Source organism: Natator depressus, chromosome 9, assembly GCF_965152275.1.
Source record: "Natator depressus isolate rNatDep1 chromosome 9, rNatDep2.hap1, whole genome shotgun sequence".
In the NCBI taxonomy this organism is placed as follows: domain Eukaryota; kingdom Metazoa; phylum Chordata; order Testudines; family Cheloniidae; genus Natator; species Natator depressus.
The window spans coordinates 91,674,483-91,699,997 of NC_134242.1; the positions used below are offsets into that span (position 1 = coordinate 91,674,483).

The window sequence follows — 25,515 nt, forward strand, 5'->3', positions numbered from 1 at the left end:
TCAACTATCTTCAAAACATGCTTTAATTATAGTCTCTGTTTATCATCCCCATATAATCCTGTTTTAAGCACAGTCAACTAGCTTGCATGCAGCAGGGATTAGACTCCAGTGTTATTCGAAAGGATGTAGTTTCAAATGGTGAAACTTTCATTAAATCAAATTTCTCATATAAGCTGTGACTAAGCATCTGTTTGCCATCTCTGTTGATCTCTGTATGGTATCATAACCATAATCAATGCAGGCAGCACGCTTTGTAGATAACATGAGCAAAATACATTCTAAGTAAGGAATGTCTATGTTCAAGTAATGCACACCACCGCTGACTTTCTGACATAGCTAAACCATCAGTGCCAATCATTTAATAGAGCAGCAAAGGTGCATTCCGGGAGCAATTATAGAGAAGAAAAGCTAGTGAGCCAGATTCCCCTTTCAGTTGCACCAGTATAAATCTGCAGCAAAACAAATAGCATGACCCCAGATTTACACCTGAGTGACTGAAAGCATAATCTGGTCCAGCATCAATCTTCAGAATACCGAGTCGCTTGAGATGTCAAAGCTGGCATAATGTAATACTCAAACAATCCCCATGGAAAAGGCCTGCAGAATGCAATAGAGAACAACCACCACCTTTCTGCAGAATTTTTAAAACCAAACTACAGTACAGAATTCTCTCTCTACTGTAGATACTAAATCTCTATTAAATGTGATTGGATTCTTTAAAAGCCCACAGAAAGGATGTCATTCTCTATTAATTTCTACAGGCTTAGAGGGTATTTTCATGTAGAACTCTAATTTTTCTTCTAAAACCCCACTGGTTTCATCTCTATTAAATTCTATATGACTTTTCCATCAGGGGGTGCTTACGGTATTAGAGATGAGCAAAAGGCATAAGGTTTAAATCTGATTTTGGAGATGAATCAGAATTTCTCCAAATTCTGGAGATGGTGGGGGGAGGGGAGGGTTGGGCCTGCGTCCCAATTCAGGCCCATATCTAGTATTTATATATAATGATATATTCATGTACACACATCTAATAATGTCACTAAACTAAATACTATAACTTAAATGGACACAGTCAAACTGAAACTTATTCAACTGAGAAAGAGTTAAAAGTAGTTTCACAAAATCACACCTATCCATAAGTCCATCTATCAGTTTTTGTTTTGATAACCATTTCCCTATTTTCAATGTATCTTTTCACTCTCCTGTTGGTGTATGAAAGACACACACAAACCACAGGAAAAACTGACGACCCCAGCCAGAGCCTACGCCCTTTGGCTCAACCCTTGACCAACTATATACAAAGTGCAATCACATACACAAGGTGAGCAAACTAAAAAGGAGAGAAAGACTTCTTTTCTGTAACCTCTTTTACAGCTACAAGTAAGAGCTAGGCTTACTGTAACAATGCTATTTAAAAATGTGCAGAGAGAAGTATAATTTGTAAGGTGATGGTGTTCCTTTCCAGCTACTATCATAGACACTTATTTATGCAAAGCTGCTGTGGATTCTGTAATGGATACATTATAGTGGGAAAAAAAGAAGGACACTGGACTGAGAATCAAGAGACATGGATTTTCTTTCTGGCTCTACTATTGACCTGCTTGGGCAGGTTACTTCCCCTCTCTGTGTCTCTATTTGTCCACTCACCTTTTGTTTGTCTTGTCTATTTAGATGGTAAGACCATTGCAACAAGGACTCTCTCTCACTTTGTGTACATATAGTGCCTGGCATAATGGATCCCCACCTTACGCGAGCATCTTGACACTGCTATAATAAGCAGCAATAATCATTTCAGACTCCTAGTTTCCAAGATGCTCTTCCGCATTTTCAAACATTTCAGTGAAGGCACAACCATCATCATCATCATTATTCAGTTTGCAGCTGCAGCACCCAGAATCTTTATGACTCCCAAGTTCTCACTTGCCATACAAAGTGCTCCATCCAAATACAGAGAGCGAAGTAATTTCCTCAAGAGCAAGGTGTGAACAGAACATATTTAATTCCACACTGTTATATCAACTGTATAATGTTGCAATAAAATTCCACAACAATGTGATTAAAAATTATACTCAACAACGATACCAAGGTGCCACAGCCAGTCAAAATGCATTTATCCAATCTAAATGATATGCTAAACAAATAAAATAAACATGCAATTTGCTAATTAAATTGTACTCTCATGTATCCTGTAACCACCATAAATTATACAACATTTAATTTTTTGACTGTTTAGTAATGTTTATGACTCTGCTTTACTAAATTAAACACTGGAAAAAGAGGGAGGGGAAATAGTAAGAATGTATTGCCCTCTCTCTCAGGATTTATTTTGTCAATTGATTTAAAAAAAGAATTATACCCTCAAATAACAGTATTTTAATTTTAATGTAGGTCCTTTCTGTTTTCATTTCAAAGCCATACCCCCCCTCCCATAATTACCCCAGTTTCCAGCAAACTGATTTTAGTAACACTCCAATTAAGGTCGCCAAATCATCTTGTACATCCTATCTGAACGATCTTTCAACTAAAAACCTAAGCTTATAGAACAGAGGTCCCCAAGCCGTGGGACACACCCCCTAGGAGAGTGCAGAAGAACGTCCAGGGGGCCCAGGTCAGCCCCCCCGCGGTGGCAGGGCGGGAGCACCCACCCAGCCCCTCCCTGTCCCCAGATCTGCTCCAGTCCTTCCCTCAGCCCGGTCCCCAGCTCCTGGCCCCATGCCTGGCCCAGTCCCCAGCATTGGAGTGGCTCCATTCCCCGCCTTAGTCCCTCCCCCAGCCAAGGCCCCGCTCCTGGCCCTGGTGGGGCAAGGGGGCACAGAAAGGGGTAAAGGAGGTGCCACCCTCAAAAGTTTGGGGACAATTGTTATAGACTCTATGGAGGGTCAATAACCATTATGACTCTCTCTTTTTCTCCTATTCAGCTTCAAGAGGTGAATTTATTGTCAGAATTTGTGTCCTTTCCTTTCCTTCAACACACATAGTAAGGATTACACACAAATTGACTGGACTGTAGTAGCACTTGTGAGTCTTAGGTTATCTTAAAACCAAAAAGATAAAGGGATCCTTGAGTTCTGCCATAATGGAAATCTGAGAAATTAATTAGGTTTTGTTTTCTTTCAAAATACAAGAATAGACTCAAACTCCTAGTTGGCCTGGATAGCAGGTCAGCTGCGGTTTGCACATCTCAATAGGATTTTTTATGCACAAGTGAGGTCTGGTAAAGAGGGGCAAGAAACAAAGCGGCCAAGTCTGTCCAGCTTGGCTTTTTTCTGGTTTCTGCGCAGACTACTAAACCGTTTATGGAAGATGTGGGATGACTTGAGAAGCGACTTTTCCCCCTGTTTCCCTCCCATCTTATTTGTTATCTTGTGTTCCTCAACTTCCATTTGTATCTATATATGAAATACAGAGTGCACAGTATCAATACAGTTCACGTAGAAGCAACTGGGCTGTTCATTTTAACATATATCAGCGTGTTGTTTAAATACACAACAGCAAACAATGACTCCGGGGACCCTTCCCCTGAATACTTAATTCCTCAGAGATGACCCTCCAGGTGGAAGTTAAAGATCCCATGGCATTTTTAAAATTTTTTTGACAAGTGCACAGGACAACCTTGGTGTCTTGCTCAACACTACTTATACTAGGAACACGGATTCTAATCTCCATGGCTATTGCATGAGCTATTGTTCTGTACACAACACTACATTTTCCTCCGTCATCTCTACCCTACAGTATGCTAATGGCAAAACCAAAATCTCTATAAAACAAGAGTTAATCACATGCTCTTTTGCCTTACAGTGCTTCTGAGAAAACCAGAGTTTGGCAGACCCCATTGTGCATTCCAAAGAAAGATAACACCCTTAAGACCAAACAGAACGGGCAACTACCAGGAGAATGGCAGGTGTGAAGAATTCCACTGTTGGAAGCCTTTCAAATGAACATTTAAGAGAACAAGCTTCCCTTATGCAATTCATATGCAGAGTCTTCTGTTGTATCAAAGAAACCTAAAATTAAAACAAACACGATGCAACTGTTATTTTTCTTTTTCCTGGATGGTTACAAAGGAAAGGACAGCACAGATGCAACATAATATATCCATGACACACAAGAGTAGCCAGGCCGTTTCCATCATCTTTCTAGTTGCTTTTTCATTAAAATCTTTTGGCTCAAACCCAGATTGCTCCAAGAACCCCAAACGATAAAACTGACAGGTTTAATCAAGTAGAGTGTATAATAGATAATCGCCCATTTTACTACTGTGTCTTTTTTTTAAAATCATGGCACTTACCTCTTAATATTAGCAAATTCATAGAATTTCAGATTTTTGGGCAGGACTACTTTGGGTATCAAACTCTGAACATTCAGACATATCCGGTGATAGCTATGATGGTGGGGACTTTGAATATATTGAGGTTTCTTACAATAAAGGAACTTAGCAAACCTTCCTCTAAAGCTTTTAGGAACACTTTGGGATGATAATATTGCTTCATACATGACTTCCTTTCAGCTACTGAGATCAGTACACTTGTACTTTCTGTCGGGTAAGGATGCCTTTTTAATTGGTATTACTGTGCTGGGAGGATCAGTGAGTTAGCAGCTTTATTCACAGCACCGCCCAATTTGCAGTTTTGCTGCAAGATCTTTTCCCTTAGAAATGCTCCTGAATTCCTCTCTTTAATGAATACTGCCTTTCACTAAAACAAGGAAATAGTTTTGCTATATAATCCACATCCTAAAACCTTGCCTGAAGAAGTCTGCTGATTCACTGATTTCCTCCCCCCGCCCCCCCATTTTCCTAAGTAAGTCTTTCTTCTTTTTGGTTTTGGACTGTCTCTCTACTTATGCCTGCTGACTGGCATTTAATAATATTACTTCCACGTAGAACAGAAATAGCCAGTCTCTACTGAAAACAAAATACTGCAATTAAAAAAAAAAAAAAAAGCAATTTCTTCCTATATGTAGGGAGAGATGTGATGGCTAGAAAATATCCATTATGCTTCTGCCTATGGGAAAAGAAGAAAAATAAGAAAAACCTCTCGACTCTCTGCTTATGCTATGTGGTGCAATATAATCTGAAGTACTCAGACAGAAACTGCATCTGAAACCCTGCAGGTTTAAGGATGAATCACATTTTCTGTTCTCTGAATTACATCTGCCCCTGCTTTGATTTTTGGAGTGAGGCTGTATCCGTTATTCTGGATCCAGATCTGGTCCCAAGATCTGTTCCCTGTTGGTTCCAACAGATTGTGGCATCAGTGCCCGTGAACAAGAGGTGGTAGTTGTAAACTGAAATGTAACATGTCAGTAAATATTGCTATTCCAACACAGTCCTGCGTGTTAAAGGAACTAAAAGAGAACACTGTCTATTCAGTGTTATGAAATTCAGAGGGTTGGCATGGTGGAGGTTCTAGACTCAGCTGTTCGAACTTAGAACATTTACCCCAACCTCCTTTAAATTCCCTCATTTACCAGCCTGCCCGCAAAGAAAAATTAACAGCGCTTTGTTCTAGGATTATGTGAAATTCCAAAAGTGCAAAATAAGCTAGTCTCTCAGTCCAGCCATAACAGCCCACAAAACTCAGAGGAACTCACAATAACTGTGCCTGTGGCTTGCTAGTTCTGTGTTATGAGTGCAGGATGTTGTGATGCAGGAAAAAAAAAAAGAGATCGTTCCCATAATTTCCAAATTTCCTTCCGCAACTGCTTACAAATCATGGCCTTGGAAGCCCCAAAATAGGAGCAAAGCAAAGCTCCTGTCAACTTTAATAGTGAAGGATCAGGTCCTAGGTAAGGAAGCATTGTTAATATTTTTTATTAACTCCCAAAACAAATTTTAAGGAATACATGTTTTAGAGGTAAGGCCCCATCTGCAGTTCTTACTCAAGCAAATCTCCCGCAGGGCTGGATTCTGATCTCTGTTACACTGGAGCAAATCCAGAGTAATGCCATAGGCATAACTGATATAACTCCAGATTTACAGCAATGTAGGAGAGATCAGAGCCCCAGTGGTTGACCTCAGTGAGAGTTTGCTGAAGTAATGACTGCAGGATAAGGCCTTTTGATACTAAGGAGGAGAAAAGCTGAATAAAAAAGCCCTGTATAACAGAAAACATGAGGCAATTATCTGATTACTTATAGGAAGAAGTACAGTGTCACAATACAGAATGTTCAAGGGATTACCCAGCTTTGAACAGCACTTGCTTAACAGCTGCTACCAAACTGTAGTCCTGTGCATTTGGCAGAGTTTCATTAATGATAATCTGCAGTGTTTACAGCCTATAGGCTACTGAGTATGTGAAGAACCTTTTTTACTTGTATTTTATAATCCTTTCCCCTTATGCTCTGTTTTTCTTGATATTTCTGAGATCTGAGGAGGTTTATATTTCAAAATGACTCATTCTGCTCTGACAACTGAGGAGCAAGATTGCAGTAAATGTTCCCTTGTTACGAAAAGTATGTATTTACAAACAAGAAGGAATACCATCTACATTCATACCAGGGTTTGGAACGTCATCAGCTAATACATTCACTTGCCAATATATGGCCCTGTAAATGTAATGTAAAGAAAGGTGTCTTTGCCAGTTACTAGATATTCCTCAGTAACTTCGTAGACCTGTAAAGCAAATTGTAACTGCTTTAATCTTGACATTGCATTTGACCTGAACTTCACTGAAAAGAATCCTGACATTATTTTAAAGCTAGAGTACTGATTATGATTTAGAAACATAACATTTGCCTTAGAATTTGGATTTCAAACATGTGCCCAACCATATCCTTAATGCAAAACTTCTGTGATATTAAAAACAGAACATAATTAAGAATCTAATTCCATTATGGAAGCAATTATACAGTATGTCGTGTATTAGGAAAAAAAATAATAATTCAGAGGTTCAAAAGCCATAGCACTGCTAAATGACTACAACTGTTTTCACACACAGTATTTCAGTGGCCATGATTCTGTCATGATAAAACCAAAGTAGATTATTGTTTAATGGTAATTAGCATATTTAGAGACTTTTAAAAAACCGTATGATTCATGCAATGTCCTGCTCCAGCTGCTTTTTCTGTCTTAATGATGCTCAGTTGCTTGGAAGCCCTCCCTCCAGGCTTACGCTCCCCAGAGGGCAGTGGATGTGCAGACAGAAATCTCTTCACCCAACATGCTACAAACCAGAAACTCACAGCTATACGTTATCCCCATTCCACCTGGAATCACAGGGGCATGAACACAGTATTTCAAGCTACTGGTGGGTTTATTACACTAGCCCTCCAGTTTGTTGAGCAGCTGAGCTAGCCTTACTAAAATGTATACTTGAAAGAAATCCGCTCCCCTCCTGATCACTATTGGTTTCTATAGAAACAAGAAGGAATCTCTGCTCTTCTCTAAATTTTCCCCCTAATGTTTTTTGCCATTCCGTATGAAACCTTTGTTGTTGCTTGCACAGTTCTCCATTTATAGCCTCATTTAACAAATTAAAGAACAATAGGCTGGATAAAAAATGGATTCCCATTTGAATTTAAGCAACACAATCCTACGCATTAAGTATCTGTGGTCAATTCATCTCTCCTGGGTCATTTTATGTCTCAAGCATTTCAAAGTGAATACTTTAAACAATGGTTCATCACAAGAGTTAAAAGGGGTCAAGAGGATATTTACTTAACCACTAGTTGACTTTTTAACTTCAAAATATTTCAGCAGTTACAGTATTTAAATTAAATCTGTCTCATCAGTGTCACCATAAATTACTCTCTAAAACTCCAGGACTCCCAACCACATTGTGAGTCACCACCCTGATGCCTGCACTTCTTAGTCTTTAGATAACTTATGTTTGCTTACTTTGTTATTGTGCCCTTCTCCGGGGACTGCATTTGTACAGGAATTGCTAAGGCTTCTCCATATTGTATCTACCTTGTTGTAATCACGAGGCAAACACACTTACACTCAGTCATATAAAAACATAAGAGCTCTTGAGCCATGAAAAAGATTCCTCGAGCAGAGATTTGACTTAAAAAATTAGAGAAGAAAATCTTCAGACCAAACAAACTAAAAAGGCTACATTAACCAGAAACAACAGCAACAGCAGCAATAAAAAGATATATTATTTCGGGTCTACTACTCCCTTCTGTCAGAGTAGCAGGAAAAACCCTAATTTCCATTTTAATGCATCTTTTTAAAGTCATAATGGCAGCAATTTTCAGTGCCCACAAATAATTTTCTTTTATAATAACCATAGTTACTTTCAGATTTGCTTGGAAAGTCTCTCTCCCGCCCCGCAATTATTTACTGCAGATAATGAGTTGCCCTAAATAAAGTCCAAGCACAGGGTTGTTATATTATGAAATTGCAGCGTGGGCACCAAATTAATTTCTGGTGTCAAGCTAAATCAGAGGAGTGACACCAAAATGTCTCTGAATTAGGTGATCAGTGCAACTAAAGATACCACTGCTGTCATCCCGTTGCCACAATCTTCTTATCAGCAAATATGCCTGTGTGACAGCCAGAGATTTTATTCCATGAAACGTTAAGTGTTTACTAATCTTACATTATTACATGCTATTACATTTGCTATTTTTTTGCAGCGTGAGAATAGCAGCATTACTGAAAATACCAGGCTAAATTTCACAAGATGGTGGGTCAAATCAATCACTATTTTAAATCTAAGTCATCAGATAATTTTCACATCATTCTCTCTCCCCCCCCATATATATATATACAGATAATCTTTCAAATTATTAATTATCTTTGTGCATCTACTAATAATGATGTATAGGAGCAGATTTAGTTCAATACCCTTGAGAGATTTGGTTAAGATTTTTTTTAAACTCATCAGCTGTTTCTTGTCCCAAACAACTGAGAATCATTTGTCTCATATTTTTACATATATTTTTCTTGGTCACTAACGTTGTTTATCCAAATAATTAGAAGTGTTTGTTACATTCAATATGGCAGCTCCAATCTTAAACCTGTCAACAATAGGCCATGATCCCAAGATTCAGTGTTTCATCAGCTAATACCCATACCCCTGCCATCCATTCATAAACACTCTGTTCCCATTTTATATGCAATTTTCTGAGGCTGAAATTCACAAACTTCTTTCTGACCAACTTTGAGGAATGATGAAGTGGAATAAAGAAAGAGAGACCAGGCAGTTGATTATGTAACATAATCCTGACATGTGGGAGAGATGGTAAGGGAGATGAGAATGTCAAAATTTCTTCCAAAATAGCTGCTCCCCCTCAAACTGACAGACATGCTTTAAAATGCCACTGATTGCTTTAAAATACCTCTGTTCAATTTTCCCATGACTAACCTATATTTTCAGCATTTCCCATCTAAATAAATTTCTGTATTAATTACTAGGTATTTAATATGTTAGGCACAAATCACTAAGAATAGTCTGTCTTAACAAGTCATCAGAAAGTTTCAAAAAAGCCACAGTTTGCAAAGACCGCTCCACTCCATGAAAAAAAAAATTGTGTCTGACAAAAATATATTCATCAAAGTTCATACCTCCTTGGATACATCAGACATTAGTATTAAAAGGGGACCATCCCAGATTGACACCTCACAAAGACCAACATCAAAAAAGACAAATGACTGGAAGGGTTATTTCAATGCTCAGCAACGAATCAATGCTATGCTGATATTAACAAGGTTTGCAATATCAAATATCTGTTGATCCACCAAAAAGAACTATATGGTACCTCGTATGCATTTTTCCTCTCCGTCTCTCCAGGACGAAAGAGCTCTATGCTACTCCATGTGTAGAAACCTATTTTATAGGATAAGCTGGAAAAAGGGAGTTCTGAATAGCTCATGTTGAGCGTGAGAGAGAATGTGTATAACTGCTACCTTTTTATATTGTCATATTTTGTAGTGTTCTTGTGAAATATTAAGTAAACTCTTCATCCTCTGGAAAATTTTACAATTTTCTTCCCTTTCATCACAGCTGTTTATTTTAGCTTTGTTTGTTTAAGTTCTCTTTTCTGGTCATTAAAAATAATTACTTAGTACTCAGATGCAGCTTCACATGTTTAAAGAACTGTACATATATCAACTCACAAGACCCCTGTGAGAGACGGGGGAAAGGCCACCCCATGCAGAGGGCCCACCCAAGGACTATGCTCCACTTAAGTCCTCAAGATAAGGTTTAAATGGGATTTAGATGGTGTATAAGACTCCTGTAGGGGGTGGATTCACAGCTGGTGCACAATATAAAGGTGATGAATTGAACGTAAAGGCAAAGGGGTGCCAAAAATGAATACTAGAATAAAGTGATTTGTACTCTTCTCTTTAAAATGTGCAGTGTTCTATGTACATTCAATATATACTTCATAAAAAAAATACTCGTAGAATCTAACGGTTTCTGACAGTGACTGGAAGTAAATATTTTCAATGCATGCTTTATTGAGATGGTCAGCATATGTATGACATACAAAAAGTATAAGGCTTATATTAATAGCTAAATGATAATTTCAGAAAAGTTTTTCTGAAGGTTGCTACATCATCCGTAAGCAATTGCTACGGTACACTAAGAGTTTGGGGGTTTCTAATGTGGCCAACGGGAAAAGTTACCCAGCAAAAAACTATACACCTTCTAGGAGAAAAAAACTCCTAAGAAATAGATATTCTTTATTGGTTCAACATAACATGCCTTCATCCTCACCCCATATACAACTTCAAGTCATCGATATCTTGCATGAGACCATCTCCAGCTTTACCAAATGCAATGAAATGGAATCGCAGCATATTTGCTATGACCACTATTACAAGATTATGTAGCAAAACAAGAATATCCAGTTGTTGGCTATTGATTTATTGATAAAACAGTAACTGTAAAAATGATGAAAGAGGTTCTATACTAGATAGCCTTGTGAAACAGTTTATTACTTAAGCATTAATGACCCGTTTAGAGGTCATTACTGGTCAGGTAATGACCAGCTACAGAAGTTAAGGGCCCGAGGCAAAGCACTATAATAAAACCATGCATGCAATATGTGCTTGGTTCCTCAGGATTCTATTAGGAAAGAAAAGTGTAAAGGGTAATGACAGATATGTCCAAGAGGCACTTGCATCAGCCCTCTAGTTTTATATTTGGCATAATGTATATGGCTTTACTCCAGCTGCACAAATCATTCCTTGTTTACACTAACACCTATCATTGACTAGGACATAAACAACTGCAGCTGAAAATGCCCAGTCATGGCATTAAATGCTTGATCCTGCATAGGGTGATCAGATGTCCCGATTTTATAGGGATAGTCCCGATATTCGGGACTCTGTCTTATATAGGCACCTATTACCTCCCACCCCCGTCCTGATTTTTCACACTTGCTGTCTGGTCACCCTACTCCTGCAGCTCAGGCAAAAATCCCACTGATTGAAGGATCAGGCCCTGATGTTTGCACATCCAGTACTGTTTGCATCTAGTGTGTGTATTTGCCTGAGACAAGGAACTGAGACCATCTATTGCTACATAACTCAGATGGCCTTTTCTGGTCCTATCATTCTGAAATCTTACATAATTATATATTATTATTATTGATTGGTTGGGAAGGAGGGCATTGTTTGTTTTCATTGTTTCACTTTCCTCAGAAATGGTGACTTGAGCATGAATGTAAACTTGCTTTCTAGTGTTTCCAATAAATTATGACAAAATCAAATTAAAACAGGAGCTTGGTACTGATAACTCAGGTGTGAGACAAAGCAGCTGTATACTGTCCAGTAAGTAAGAATACAAGGTTTGGAACAATACTCAAGTCCCTAGCTCTTGGCTTCAGAGGCAGGTAAAACACTTGGGCCCTCATAACCACATCTCACTCTTACAGCCCCATGGTATCATCGATTCTGGCCCTGATTTATGGCATCATTTGTTCTTGATAAGAGCCACTTGCCAACACTACTTAGAAAAAAGTAAAATACAATCTAACAGTGCAATCTTGAAAAAGAAAAGAATAAAACAGTGTAAGAGTCAAGGGAAAAAATCGAGCTGATCTGCACAGATTCTTTTATATGTACATTTATATGTAATAAAATGTCCTTGGTAGAAACCAACCTTATTTGCTCAGAATTTATTATTTTGCCCATACTAAAATGGGACTTAAGAATGTTTTTATGGATTGATTGACAAGTTACTTAATTTTACTGCAGCTTCTGTGCTATAGTATAGTTTGAATATTTATTTTCAAAAGACAGACTGTATTGTTTACATGATTAACTGTAATAGCTCCTTTGAGTTTGAGTTATTGCAATCTTTTGTGTAAATAGGTTTTAAAGAAATGTTCAGTACAATGATTTCAGATCTTACCGATATTTCAGAGCCATTACAGCTAATCATACACGTACATATTTGGTTACACTTTAAAACTATATTCACAACCATAGTAAAATGCCTCAGGAAAAGTTGTTGTTCAACATTCACAGTATCCAATTTTTAAGATCAAATATCTTGGCTATTTTATTTCAAAACATCAAAGAGATTATGACATGGTCTAACCATTTGCCAATGGCATTAAATGCTTGATTCTGCAGCTCAGGCAAAAACCCCACTGACTGAAGGATCAGGCCCTAATGTTGGCATATCCAATGCTGTTTGCATCTATAGCATGTGTTTGCACAAGACAGAAGGAATTGAGACCATCTATTGCTAGATAGGACTATGAAGGGCCTTCTGAGTTATCACTACGTAATTATTTTTATTATTAAAGGTTAGTGGGGGCGGGGGGCGGGGAAGAGAGGGATTGTTCAATCCAAAGTGCTACAGAGCAGGAAAAACTAAATCTTTTTAAGTGGATACTCTATATATTTTAATTGCTCAAAATATAGAAATACAATTCAGTCCTTAACGGAAAACAAGATACCATGTATACAACACAGAACCTAAATTTAACCCAGAGCACATTTCTACAGCCAAATTATAAACTGCTGCCACACAGGGTTAACAACAAAAAGTGCTGACACACCTGTAACAATATGATGTTGGCGCCCATAAGCAGCGCTATAATTAATCTAAGTGTACTGTCGTTACACTAAATGCTGCTTCTGTGGGATTATTCCAAATCATGAGACTCTCTCCCCTCCACCCCCGCCCCAAGCTCAGATAACATGCAGTTTATTCCCAGTCGTGTACATAGCATGATTTGCTGAAGGAACATTAAGTCTGGAAGCAATATCTTAATCAAATCAGAATTTCTTCTGTAAAACAAATCTTTGGCTTTTGGAGAATTAGTGGCATCTAATGCCTTAGGACAGAGATGTGAAACTGTGAGCTGAAATACACACTGCTGGAGATCATACTCAGCCCTACTGCTTCAAGCCATTTACAAGTGCATCTATCCAACCTCCTACCTACACACCTACACTTTATATGGTCGTAAACCACCAATGCAATGTCTAAATTATACCCTGAAAACTCCAGGTTTGAAATGGGTTGTATGAAGATTCACCTCATGTGGTTTATTAATTTCTGCAAGAATAGAAGGCTCTGATTTCCTTTCGGATGAAACTCATTTAAACAAAGCCCAACACCAAACATCCATAAATTAAAGCATTGTTGGTATTTATGCAGTGAAGTACATGTAAACTAAGCAAATTCTGTGCAAAAGACAAAAATTGCATTTGCAAAAGGCATTTCAAAGTACCGCAGGGAGGAAAAGATGGGTGTCATATTTGGAAACCTCTGATTATTCACATATATTTATAATATTCCCCTACTGCCTTTCCATACCCACTAAAAATACTATTAGCATAGTCAGTTAACAAAATAAGACAACACTGTAAAGTGACACATTTCACCAAATGATAGCTAGTAATTCACATGTAGAATAGATCTACCCTGTAATGTATTTTACTGTACCTTTAGCAAACAAGACATTATTTATCTTACAGCACTATAATCTAATGGCTCAGTAACCTTTTGATCAAAATATAACCTACAGTACAAAACTAAAATATATACCAAAATGAGTCATCTCTCCCCCCTTTTATCTTTTGGTGCAAAAGCCAATGATTAAAGACTGAGCATAAGGGGAATCAATAAAATAATATTAATACTTGGCTGTTATCTATTCCTTTAGACCACTTATCAAAGGTAAGTATTACTAGCCTCATTTTAGAGCTGGGAAAACTTAAATACAGAAAAGTCCTTGCCCAAAAACACAGCAAAAGAGAGTGACAGGAACAGAACCAAGGACTTCTGATCCTAAGTCCAGAGCTCAGACCACTGAATCATACTGCTTCTTCGTTCTCTGTTTCCCCGTAGTATAACATCTCTGATGTTTCAAATGGCATTAAACACATCACAGCAGCATTTTGTGAATACTTAGCGTAACTACACTGGAATGCCATTGTCAACATCATTTTTCTTTAAAAGTTTATCGGTGAAAGTTATGGATAAGGGTTGTTTATCTGAAAAATGGAAAAAACATTAGTGTCTAGCACATATTCTATTTCTCTTTAAAGAAACAAACTAACAACCATTCCTCAGCAAACCAGCAAACATGATCTACAAAACAGCAAACCTTCCTAAGACTGAACCCTCAGTCACAGCCGGTAGTAGATGCTCTTTGATACTGTTTTTTCATGTTTGTGATTTTTTTATTGATTTTCATAACAGACAGTGAAAAGTACAAAAAGGTAAATAACTTACAGCTTGTATATATTTCCCAACACTGCACACCTCACAGGATCTCCGGTAGAATGATGGGATTGTGCAATATTACAACTTGTCAAAGCTACAAGACCAGGCAATCCTACATCTACATAACATGTCTGAGTGAGGTTAGCAGTAACAAAACATAAGACGACATGCATGAATAGACAGAAGAGGGGGGAGGGGAGAGAGGAAGGGAAGAGGTTGGATCAGGTAGAATGAATGTTTGTCATTCTTCGACCCATTTCCACATTTTTATCCATTTCTATCTAGAAACTGGGTTCAAATTTCTTCTGATCCATATAATTACTCTCTACAGTGATAAGCTAGTCTTTCTTTTGCTACTAACTCAGACAGGTCTGAACACCAATGCTCTATTTGGGGCATGAGCCTACTATCGCATTTTAGTATTTCACACCAACAACTAGCAGCTGACCTTACTTATTTATGAAACAAACCGAGGATCATAATATCAGTCACTACAAAAACAGCAGCAAATAATTCTACAACTTTCAGAGAACTAGATTAAAAGCTCTTAAAAACATGTGTTTGAGAGGCACTAAAATCATCAGGCCTTCCATTCTAGCAGATGTTAATACCATCATTCATGCCAAGGCTCTTCTGGTATGAAACCCTGTTACTTTTTTCAACAATAAACTTTTTCCCACTATTAAACAAATGATACTAGAACACACACTCATGCCACAATATGTGCTTGATGAGAGCTCTATATTTTAAGAATGATAGAAAAGTATAGGTATGATATTCCTCAGTTACACCTTCCTATCAGCTAGAGTAGGAAATATGAACACTGGCCTCATAGCTATTCATCACCTCACATACCCCATTGAAATGGTGTTGACTGAAGAGGTTCCATAGATTTGCAGAGTAACCAGAATTAAAACACATAGGATTCAACAAAAGTATCTCAGTGCCGTTTCAGTTCTCTTCCTGTCTTTTGCAACTTTCCCATCTCACACATGTGAAAGTTCAAATGATTTCTCCCAAATGGCCACACGTGGAAGATGCCTTTATGAAACAATACTACAGTATTGTAAATGCTGTGGTAAGTTGCACTGTTTTGGATCATTACTGTAGCATACAAAAGTACTTTCTCATAAGGGTCGCTAATTCTGACAAGAGCATCCTTGTGGAATCCACTGAATTTCACTGATAATTCACTGAAACACCAAGGAAACTACAGAAAGAACATTCAAGGCCAGTGTCCAAAAAACAATCAGAAAACAGATGTTGACCAAGGGCATGCTGTCCTCAGTTGAAGGAAGAAAGACTTTATGACAAGAAAAAAAGACAAAGAAGGAGCACAGAAGACCTAATTCTGTTGTCACTTGTACCCATGTAACCCTAAAACACCTGGATTACACGAATGTCATAGATGGCAGAATTTAGTTCAGCAAGTTTTGCTTAGCAGGGACAGTAACTAGCAACTCCGTGCCATTTAATCCCCCTCAACAATGTAAAAACGTATTCAACTCAAAACAGAAAGGAGGAGAAGGAAGAGGTTGGAGACAGCTGACTGTTGAAAACTGAAGCATCCCAGTGTGGCATGGAAGCCACAGTCACATCGGCCTAGATCCTCAGAGATATTTAGGTGCTTAACTCCCACTGAAATCTATCAGCATTAGGTGCCTAAATACCTTTGCGGATGTAGGCCGTGGATCCTATTGAACTTCACAGAAAACTCATGAGCTTCCATTCCCATGCTTTGGGAACAATTCGTATGTTGGTCACAGATGATTTATGAGTTGACTCCATCTCAGTTTGGATGTCTGTGCTCTATACACCTGCAATACAGGGGAGGTGCTGGGGATGGGATTACAGACTTTAAAATTAATGTATCTTGTTGTGTCTTCTCTTTTAGTTCATGAGCTCTTTGGGGCAGGACTGTTATTGATCATGCATTTGTACAGCCTCTATCACAATGGGGCCCAACATGGTTGTGGCCAATAGGCACTACTAAATTAAATTAATAATAATAATGTGTTGAAGTAAGAAAGGGACCCATAAGTTTCTGCATTGCAGATGGTCACAGAGACTTTTTCCGATGAAAAAACACCTAGTTATAGGATGTCTGGGTAAAGCATAAATAGTTGTACTAACAATCAAGAGGTATATTTACACATTTTAAAAGTTTGCTTCAACTCAGCTCCTATCTTTCATTTTCAGAAGTTCAGATTACTAATTATTTTTGACCTAATGTACTTAAGTATTTAAATTCATAGGGGACAAATGACATAGTAAACAGATTATGCAATTAGTACAAATTATTTTAACAGCTAAAAAAAAAAAGATCCTAAATCCTTAAGCTACTGACTTTATTTACAAAAGAAAATCATAATATTAATATCATTTTGTTACTCTGGTTCTTTAACATTTGTAATGACCCTGTCAGGCTTCACCTGACTAAATCTGAATTCTGTCAACTCTCATCGTAACAAAACGCAACTCAGTGATAAGGCGCACTCCCCACAGGGGCTGAACAAAAACAGATCAATATTTGTTAGATAAAGGACAGTCTGAGTCATACAACTGTGTGAGAAAAATCTGTAGCCAATTCTTAGAGGAAACTGACGACTTACAAACATAGCAAAATTAAATCTATGGGTTTAGAATTAAAAAAAAATAGCATACTTTTTTTTTTAAAAAAAATTAGCATACTTTGTTCTACTGGCTGATAAAAAGTAAATGTTGGGAGCACAAAAAATTACATACAACAAAAATTACCAATAAAGCAGAAAAAAAATCAGTAAAGAAGTAGAACTATGGAATCTCATAAACAAAGCCCAACAAAGACATTGTTCTATAGCTTTTTTCCTGAGGAGAGAAATGTAGCAACTTAATAATTTCATGTTTGATAGAAAATGGCCTTTAAATCCCTTTTAAAGACGACTTTTCATTTCTTTTCTGTGTTCCGTTTTATATCTGAAATCAATTAAACAATCATTAAAAATTGATTCAGGACTGTTTAATCCTGCACATTTGCACAATTTTTGTTTAGTTGATATTTGCTCCAGGGAGTATTTAACTATCATTGAACAAAATCTTGAATTCTTTTCTTAATGAATGGTGGAATTTATAATAGATCTAGGGCCAGATCCTGTTCATGTTATTTGGGCGAGTGCTCCTATTAAAGTCCCAAGCATTGCTGCATCCTTCAAAAGAAGTATTACTTATATTGTTTCATATGCCACAGTCATCAGGAATACTAACTGGAGGAGAGAGGGCAGATTAAGGAAGTGTAGATTATATATGTCATGTTTCACTTTTAATATTTACACTGATAAATTAGTGACACTTGAAGCAACAGCTTATAAATAAAGTAAATACGATGAAATCATATTACAGTGCTAGGGTTTGGTTGTGATCTTGGATTGGCCCATTCACTGTATGCAGAAGTTTGAACAGTGCATTTGATGGACAACAGCAACTTCCAAGCTCAGTCCTTGTTCTGCTGAGAAACGCTATCATCCAGAAAGGCATGTTATGTCAGATAGCAATGTCTAATATGCCTGTGCTTTCAACGTGATAAAAGGGTCCTGGTTTGACCACAAGAGAGATCTTAAGCCTAGGCATCAGTTATTCACATATTCCTATCTAAAACTAGCTTATCAGGAGCATAGTTCCCAAGTTTAATCTATTCATTGTTTTGCTGCAATAAACAAGCAGGTGAACCATCTCAACATAGAGGAAACTCAGCAATGAGCTTTCTGGCTACATGTACTTTCTAGAGACCTCTTTCTAACCCAGAGATCCAAAGGCACAATCTGACATTCGGGCACACTGGGTAGAGGGGAGCTCACAATTCAGAAGGCAAGCAGGATTTGACCCTTCCTACGGATTTATTACAGACTGCTGAGGGTTTCAGGTCTACACAGAGATTTTGCAGACTTTCCTGTACTTACACATCTTCCTAGCTTCAAGATTAGACTGCTGCAATGCACTCTATCTGAGGCTACACCGTAGGACTGTATGGAAGCTGAAGTTAGTGCAGAATGCAGTTGCCCACTTCCTAAGCGATACTTCACACATTATACTGGTGCACCATAGTCCGTAGTGGCATTTTTTGGTGTTGGGTTTGACCTATGAAGTCCTTAATGGTTTGGATCCTACCTACCTGAGAGACTTCTGCGCTCCCTCAGGAAAACTGTGGCAGTAATGACAATTAGTCAAGTTGCTCAAACATTCTGCCTCCTGCCAAAAAAAGGAGGGGGTTGGTGGCAGAGTATTTTTCATGAATGGTCTGGGACTTGACCTCTACCTTGAGCTCCCGGAGACTGAGTTGGTTGATAATGTTTAAGGCACATTGCAAAGCTCATCTTTTGCTTGGGCCTCTGGTGAAGCCAGAGAGTGAGAGATACAGTTCATTGACATGAGATGTGTATTTTATTATTTTTATTAGCTTAGATAAGTATTACCAAGGGAAGTCCACACTGCACTGTGTGTGATATATTTGGTAGAATTATAACAATTTTGTACGTTGTAATTGTATAAAGGTTCCTGGATAGGTGCAGAATAAGTGAAATAAATAAATAAAACTGTTAGCAAGTGGCTTTTTTGTCCCCCATCCCTAAAACACAGTCCTCCCATATTGTATAGGGTCAAAACTCACCCACTCCCCCCTCCTGAGGGCTGGCCGTATTTACAAAGGAACTCATAACCATATGATATAAACTTCCATTCCAAAAAGGCCTCTCTATGGCTGCAATAGCCAGAAACTGTAGATGAGAAACTTGAGGAAGTACAAAGCATATTATATTTGCTGGCCAAGACGTTCTGGAGCTTACAGTTCACAGTCAAAGACTATTTCTAACAGAGGTTATGCTAATCTCTGGTCAACGAGATATTCAGTAGTCACAAAACCAACGTGGACCTAATATGCACTGGAGATGTGGAATCAGTTGTGCCATGTTTACTATACCACTCCAGCTGTGACAAAATTAATGAGCTGACCTATGTAAGAGGGGGGAAAAGTGTCAACAAACCATTTCTATGCAGTGGCAAAAAAACTGAGATCAAATTTCAGCTTAGTTAGATCACTTCACATTAAAACATCACAGGCATCCCATTGTGGGGAAGGTATAGGAGGTACAGGCTCCCCAATTTGAAATCCAAGATTTACACAACTGCTGCATATTGAATGATTATTCTAAGAGCATACTGAAGCATAAGGAAAGAATCATCTACCCCATCCATTTTGCAAGGCGTGTAGAGCTCAATTATATTTTATTTTATATAGTGTGTGTGTGTGCGCACACGCACGTGTGCCCAACCAGCTCTGCGGCATTATGAGTGTACTGTCTTGCTTTCTTCTCTGCCCCTTTGATGTGGTTTGCACCACAGTGGACCAAAGGAGAGAGCAGCCCCTACACTCCCCTAAGCACAGGTACTGTCCATGGGCCTTGTGGAAAAGAGGAAAGGCTCTTGCCCTCCCCAAGACGGCACCAGGCCAGAGACAATTTTACCCAGAGTATATCGGCTCTTTTAGGTGTGTAACTTCCACGAAGCGCAACATCTGTGAAGACGCTTTAGCAAGATTTACAAGCCCTATTCAAATCGAAGGGTTATTCTGTGCCACCATTAAGTACTCTTAATGGTACTTGGTATTATTGATGTCACTATTTATGTAAAGCAATATAATTAGTAATGCTATTACCACTATCCTTCCTTTGTGTCACTAATTGCATCACTATAAACATAATTTACTCTAGAGGAAGAATGAAGGATTTTTTTTTTTTGACAAATCCACTGGAAGACACCACGCCAAGGTGCAAAAGGTTACTCTCTATGCTAATGCTGATTATACACACAACCCAGAAGTTTCCTGACCTAAAGTACAAACACAACATGAAAGGTGATATATCAAACTGACACTATCATACGGGGAAAAAAAAGGAAGCTTCAGATTTACGCAGCATCTCCCTGCCTAGCCCAACAGACTGCTTAAAAAATGCCTTGACATAGCACCAGGGTAGAAAAATTTGAAACCAAACAGGAATAGTTTCCTAATATAAAAGCAGAGAACCTACAGAGAATTAGGCTAAAGACATAAAGTCATTTAAAGCCCACCATAACTGCTACATGCCCAGGTCTATCTCCACTCTCATCTCTTTGCTTCTCCAACTGACTCCTTTGCTCTGGCCAGTGACCCGTTCTGTTTATGGGGTTGGTCTTGTCTCCACACCTTCCATGCTGCTGTCTGTGCCTGGAGTGGTATCCCTGAAGAAGTCTGAAGGACCTCCATTTATTCCTTTAACCCCTCTTCTTCCAAAAAGACATCTACAACCCAGGTTCTCCTCATCTCCTCATCTCCTTCTCCTCATCTACATGTTAAAGTAAGTGTTAGAAATCCAAGAACAAAGAAGACCTGAATCAAAAATTGGATCTTTCAAGTAGAACGGGTCAGAATATTAGCTTTGTTTTCCTTGTGGAAAATTTCAAGTTTAGGCCCAGAGTATGACCTACTTTAACCTGCTATTAGTGCTCTCTGGATTGCAAATGTATAACATATATATTCATATATTCATATTGACAAGTTATTAAGAAGCTTAAAGAAGGCATCTAATTGCAATAGCTTCAACACTGCATTGTCATGTCTTTGCTTTCTTTTTTCAGAGGCTTGTGTTTGATTTATAACAAATGATGAGGCCTACCCGATTCACCCAAATGCTAACCATACTTACTGAGAGGTAGATTAGTTTGCTATTATTTGCAGTAGTGTAAATCCATCATTAAAAATGTTTTCGTGTACTTGTCAAGACAGAGGAATCCACTGCAAAGTGTCAACCATATATCATGACAATCAATCATATTCTCTATAGTTTTTATGCCTTTTATTCAGAAAGAGCCCAAAGAACATTATAGACTATATACAACAGGGATCCTTCAGCCACCAGTTAAATACCATCACTTCTAGGACACAATAATCCTACTGCACCAGTGGTAACACCAAAATATTGGTTCTTCTTGGCCTTTTGGCTAAAGCCAAGTGGAGTATCTAGCACACATGCAATATGCTCATTGCTCTTACATCTCTCCCTGCAGACTTATGATCTTATAATATACATACTACATGTATAAACACCACAAAACTTTAACTCAGGACTTTCAACTCCAAACATAGCTATCCAGTCACAGCCCAGTAAGCGAGAGATGCAAGCAAGCCAAAAGAATTGTCATCTTGAAGACGGCACACCATGCTCCTTCAAAGGTCAATAATATACATGGACAAATCAGTTCAACTCATGTAGCCATTTCAGGAGTTTCATCATGAACTCACATATGAAACAAGTTGCTAAGAAATAAGGAACGCACCCTCCTTGCTGTCTGTCTAGTTAACTTTTTCCAATGAAATGAGGTACTTTAAAAATATATAATCTGGCATTATGTTCTGAGCTAGGTTCAGTTTGTGATATCAATTGTGGTTCCCTCTCCAAAGCTTCTCTACTGAAACCCACCACACATTCTATATCTGGTGGTGCATGCAGTTTTGCTTTGTTCACCCTCAACTGCCTATTCACATTCACTCCTACCTGAGAGTGGGCCAACATAGCACTGTTTCACAATTATATAAAACAAGGTTCAATTTTGGTACAATATTTTTATAATAGGAAATCACCATTGAACCCAAGACACTCATCCATACTGAGTTTATACTTATCTCACTCTCCTGCTTTTTCCATCCTGCCCTTCCTCAATCTCCTCCTTCGTCAGAGTTCTGATTACACCGCAGTCCCAATTATCCTAGTGACAGCTGTGTACAAACATGGATTTTGCAAGCAGCTTCCCTTGACAAGTGCACAATGGTAGTTTGTTTATTTGGGTTTTTAATAAAAGCATACTACAGGCTACCATAGTCAGTGTTACCAACTCTGAGAATTTTATATCTAGTTTCGTGATATCTGAGGTTTTTCTTAAAGCCCCACTTCCCGGAGTCGAGTATATAAGGATCTCATTTTTTAAAAGTAAGTTTCAAGCACTCATTGCTGCATGAAAAAAAAAACTTGAAAAAGTGACCCAAGTGGAACCTAAAGGCTCAAAAACCAAAAGACAAAACAACTTTCAAATGTATTACCTAAAAAAAAAATAAAAGATGAAATTTTAAGCAAATCTCATTATTTTGTGGGGCCTGATTAATGAGTTATGAATGCTTAGGGTTGGCAATACTTGGACATAATTTGGCTAGTACAGTTCTCAGGGAGCGGGGGGGGGGGACTATTTCTCTGCCGATGCTGATCATAAGAAAAGCCAGCTAAACCTCTGAATGCAAAAAACACGTTTAAACACAGTTTTGGCTAGCACCGATTCCAGTGTAAGTAGGCGCTTGTGTCTCTAGAGCTAAGTTATTCGATTTGCATCAATCATCATCTCCAGTAACTAACTTCATAAGCTTTATTACCCCTTTTGTGAAAAAAGATGGAGCACTGAAGAACTCATTAACTCCTAATGATAAATTTTGTAAAGGTGTATGTTCTGAGTTTTCTGCAAAAATTCCTGTTTGTAATGGGAACTGAGCATAGATTTCCCATGCACCACTTTGAAAATGTGGCTGTTTCTAAATGGGAATTTTTAAATAGTTTTTTTAAAGTTTCATCCATTTTTTCATCCATTTTTGTCCTGGCTATCTCAAACACTTTGAACGTTATGGGGGCAAAAACCTCCTCACCCTTTCTCAAGCAACTCATACAACTGAGATGAAAGGGAATATTAGTGTAAGTAAAGCAGGATTTGGCCCATTATCAATAAAAATAGCACTCTGTAGTGTGTAAACATGAGTAATAACAAAAACAGAGTATTTTGAAGCCATAATTGCAAACAATATTTAAATGACCCCCATTAGAACGAAGGCATTAAAAGACACAGTCATTTTACAAGAGACAAAATAAAAGCACTGATTAGAAAGGATCATACAATAAAAGCTGACATTTACAAAAAAAAGTTCTGCAGTGATTTCTATATCCATTTACCAGAGATGAAATCCAATGCTAAATATTTTGAAAATATTAATGTTAGCAGGAGGGGTTAGTATTCACATTTCCTCCAAAGAATGTAAATGTGAACAACAGAATTTATAATACAAGCATTGTGTTGTAATTTAATTTAACCATGAAACTAATTTCTGTCTTCAACATTTTATGTTTTATGGTACGAAACAGAACATTATTTGCTGTAATGTGGTTTATTTAACCTTAACCTGATGGGTCCAACAGTGAATACAGATACATTCAAAGTGTTAGTAATATGACATGCCATGCTGATTAAAATTTCAGTTGTGTTTCCCCCATCTCCTTTGGAAAGTTAATGAATTAATGAATCTTTAAAGGACAGTCAGGAAGGCCTTAAAAAGAAGATGCCTTTTTGAGTAAGGACAGAAAGTGGCAGATTACAACTTAATGACTTCAGAATAATGGTAATTTCCCTATTTTCTTCACTTGCCTTAGCTCAGCTAATGGCTTCATTAGTGTCCACACTCTCCAACGAATAGAGGACCATGTCGCATCCATCTTAGTCACATCACAATAAAACCAGTTAAATACAATTCAACTACCTGCCTTCTGCCAGTCTGTACGATAAGACAGAATTAGCAGCACAATCAATATTGAATCCCGGGTATCCCTTTTTGCTTTTAATCAAGAAACATAACAGTGAGTGTATTTATGAAATGCAATTTAACTGTAGTACATATTTTATGTTGATTAGGTAACTACAGTCAATCAAAAAGGAGATAAAATGAAGGCAACGATTTTTCCTTTACTGTGTACTGGTCTACAAACAAAATCTCACCGCACATTTGATCAAATTGACAGATTACCTCAAAATCAGCACAGTCATGTAAAATACTTCCTGTCACTTCATAAACCAATATGTCACTTCACAAACTCGTCTATTTACATGGCTAAGTAGCTCTCTGTTCACTCACAATATGCATTGCAGCAGTACCTAAAGATTCCAGCAGAGAGTGGATCACATTACATACAGCACCTAGTACAAACCTAATGTGACAGTTCCTGCCCCGAAGAATTTATAGTCTAAATCAGAGTTTACCATCTCATGACTCTCCCCTAATCTGAATCTTGAGTTTATGTTTCTCCAACGAGTGACATAACTGCTAGATTTTACATTTTTATCATCCTGTTTTTAAACAGCCATGTCTTCAGACATTCCAAAGCCTCATAGAACCAACAAAAAGAACAGGAGGACCTGTGGCACCTTAGAGACTAACAAATTTATTAGAGCATAAGCTTTTGTGGGCTATAGCTCACTTCATCGGATGCATAGAATGGAACATATAGTAAGAAGATATATATAGACATACAGAGAAGGTGGAACTTCCACCTTCTCTGTATGTGTGTGTGTATATATATATATATTATATATAATATATCTCTCTTCTTACTATATGTTCCGTTCTATGCATCCGATGAAGTGGGCTGTAGCCCACGAAAGCTTATGCTCTAATAAATTTGTTAGTCTCTAAGGTGCCACAAGTACTCCTGTTCTTTTTGCGGATACAGACTAACACGGCTGCTACTCTGAAATAGAATCAACAGAAAGACTTCCATTGACTTCAGATCTCCTTTTCTTTAAACTTCGTATGTTTCTCCTCTGCTTTCCTACGCTGCAGACCAAGCACAAAGGCACCCTGAAGTTCAGCAAAAAGAACCTTCACTATTGAGAGGTTCTACCACATAACTGTAGCTTGGCCAATCGATTCCTACAGGAGGATTTAAACGTGGACAAGGAAAGTCTCCTTTTCCTGAGCGTATGAGGAAACTTCACTGACGAAGGCATTTACCAAAAACACTTGCCTGGAGGATTTCCTATCTTTTGTTTTATTCCAAAC

At 38.0% G+C, this 25,515-nt stretch overlaps 1 protein-coding gene across 4 annotated transcripts in view; it reads right to left on the reverse strand.

Moving 5' to 3' along the window:
* The window catches only part of AFF2 (ALF transcription elongation factor 2), a 437,890-nt gene that overhangs the window by 349,925 nt on the left and 62,450 nt on the right, over positions 1–25,515 (reverse strand). For 2 of the 4 annotated variants that reach the window (XM_074962630.1, XM_074962632.1), the window contains exon 1: positions 14,652–14,821. The exons of the other annotated variants lie outside the window; for them this stretch is intronic. In XM_074962630.1, coding sequence (XP_074818731.1) covers positions 14,652–14,815 — 164 coding nt within the window. In that variant the 5' untranslated portion in view covers positions 14,816–14,821. Of the gene's footprint in view, positions 1–14,651; positions 14,822–25,515 lie in introns of those variants that run through there. 4 annotated transcript variants of the gene reach the window in all.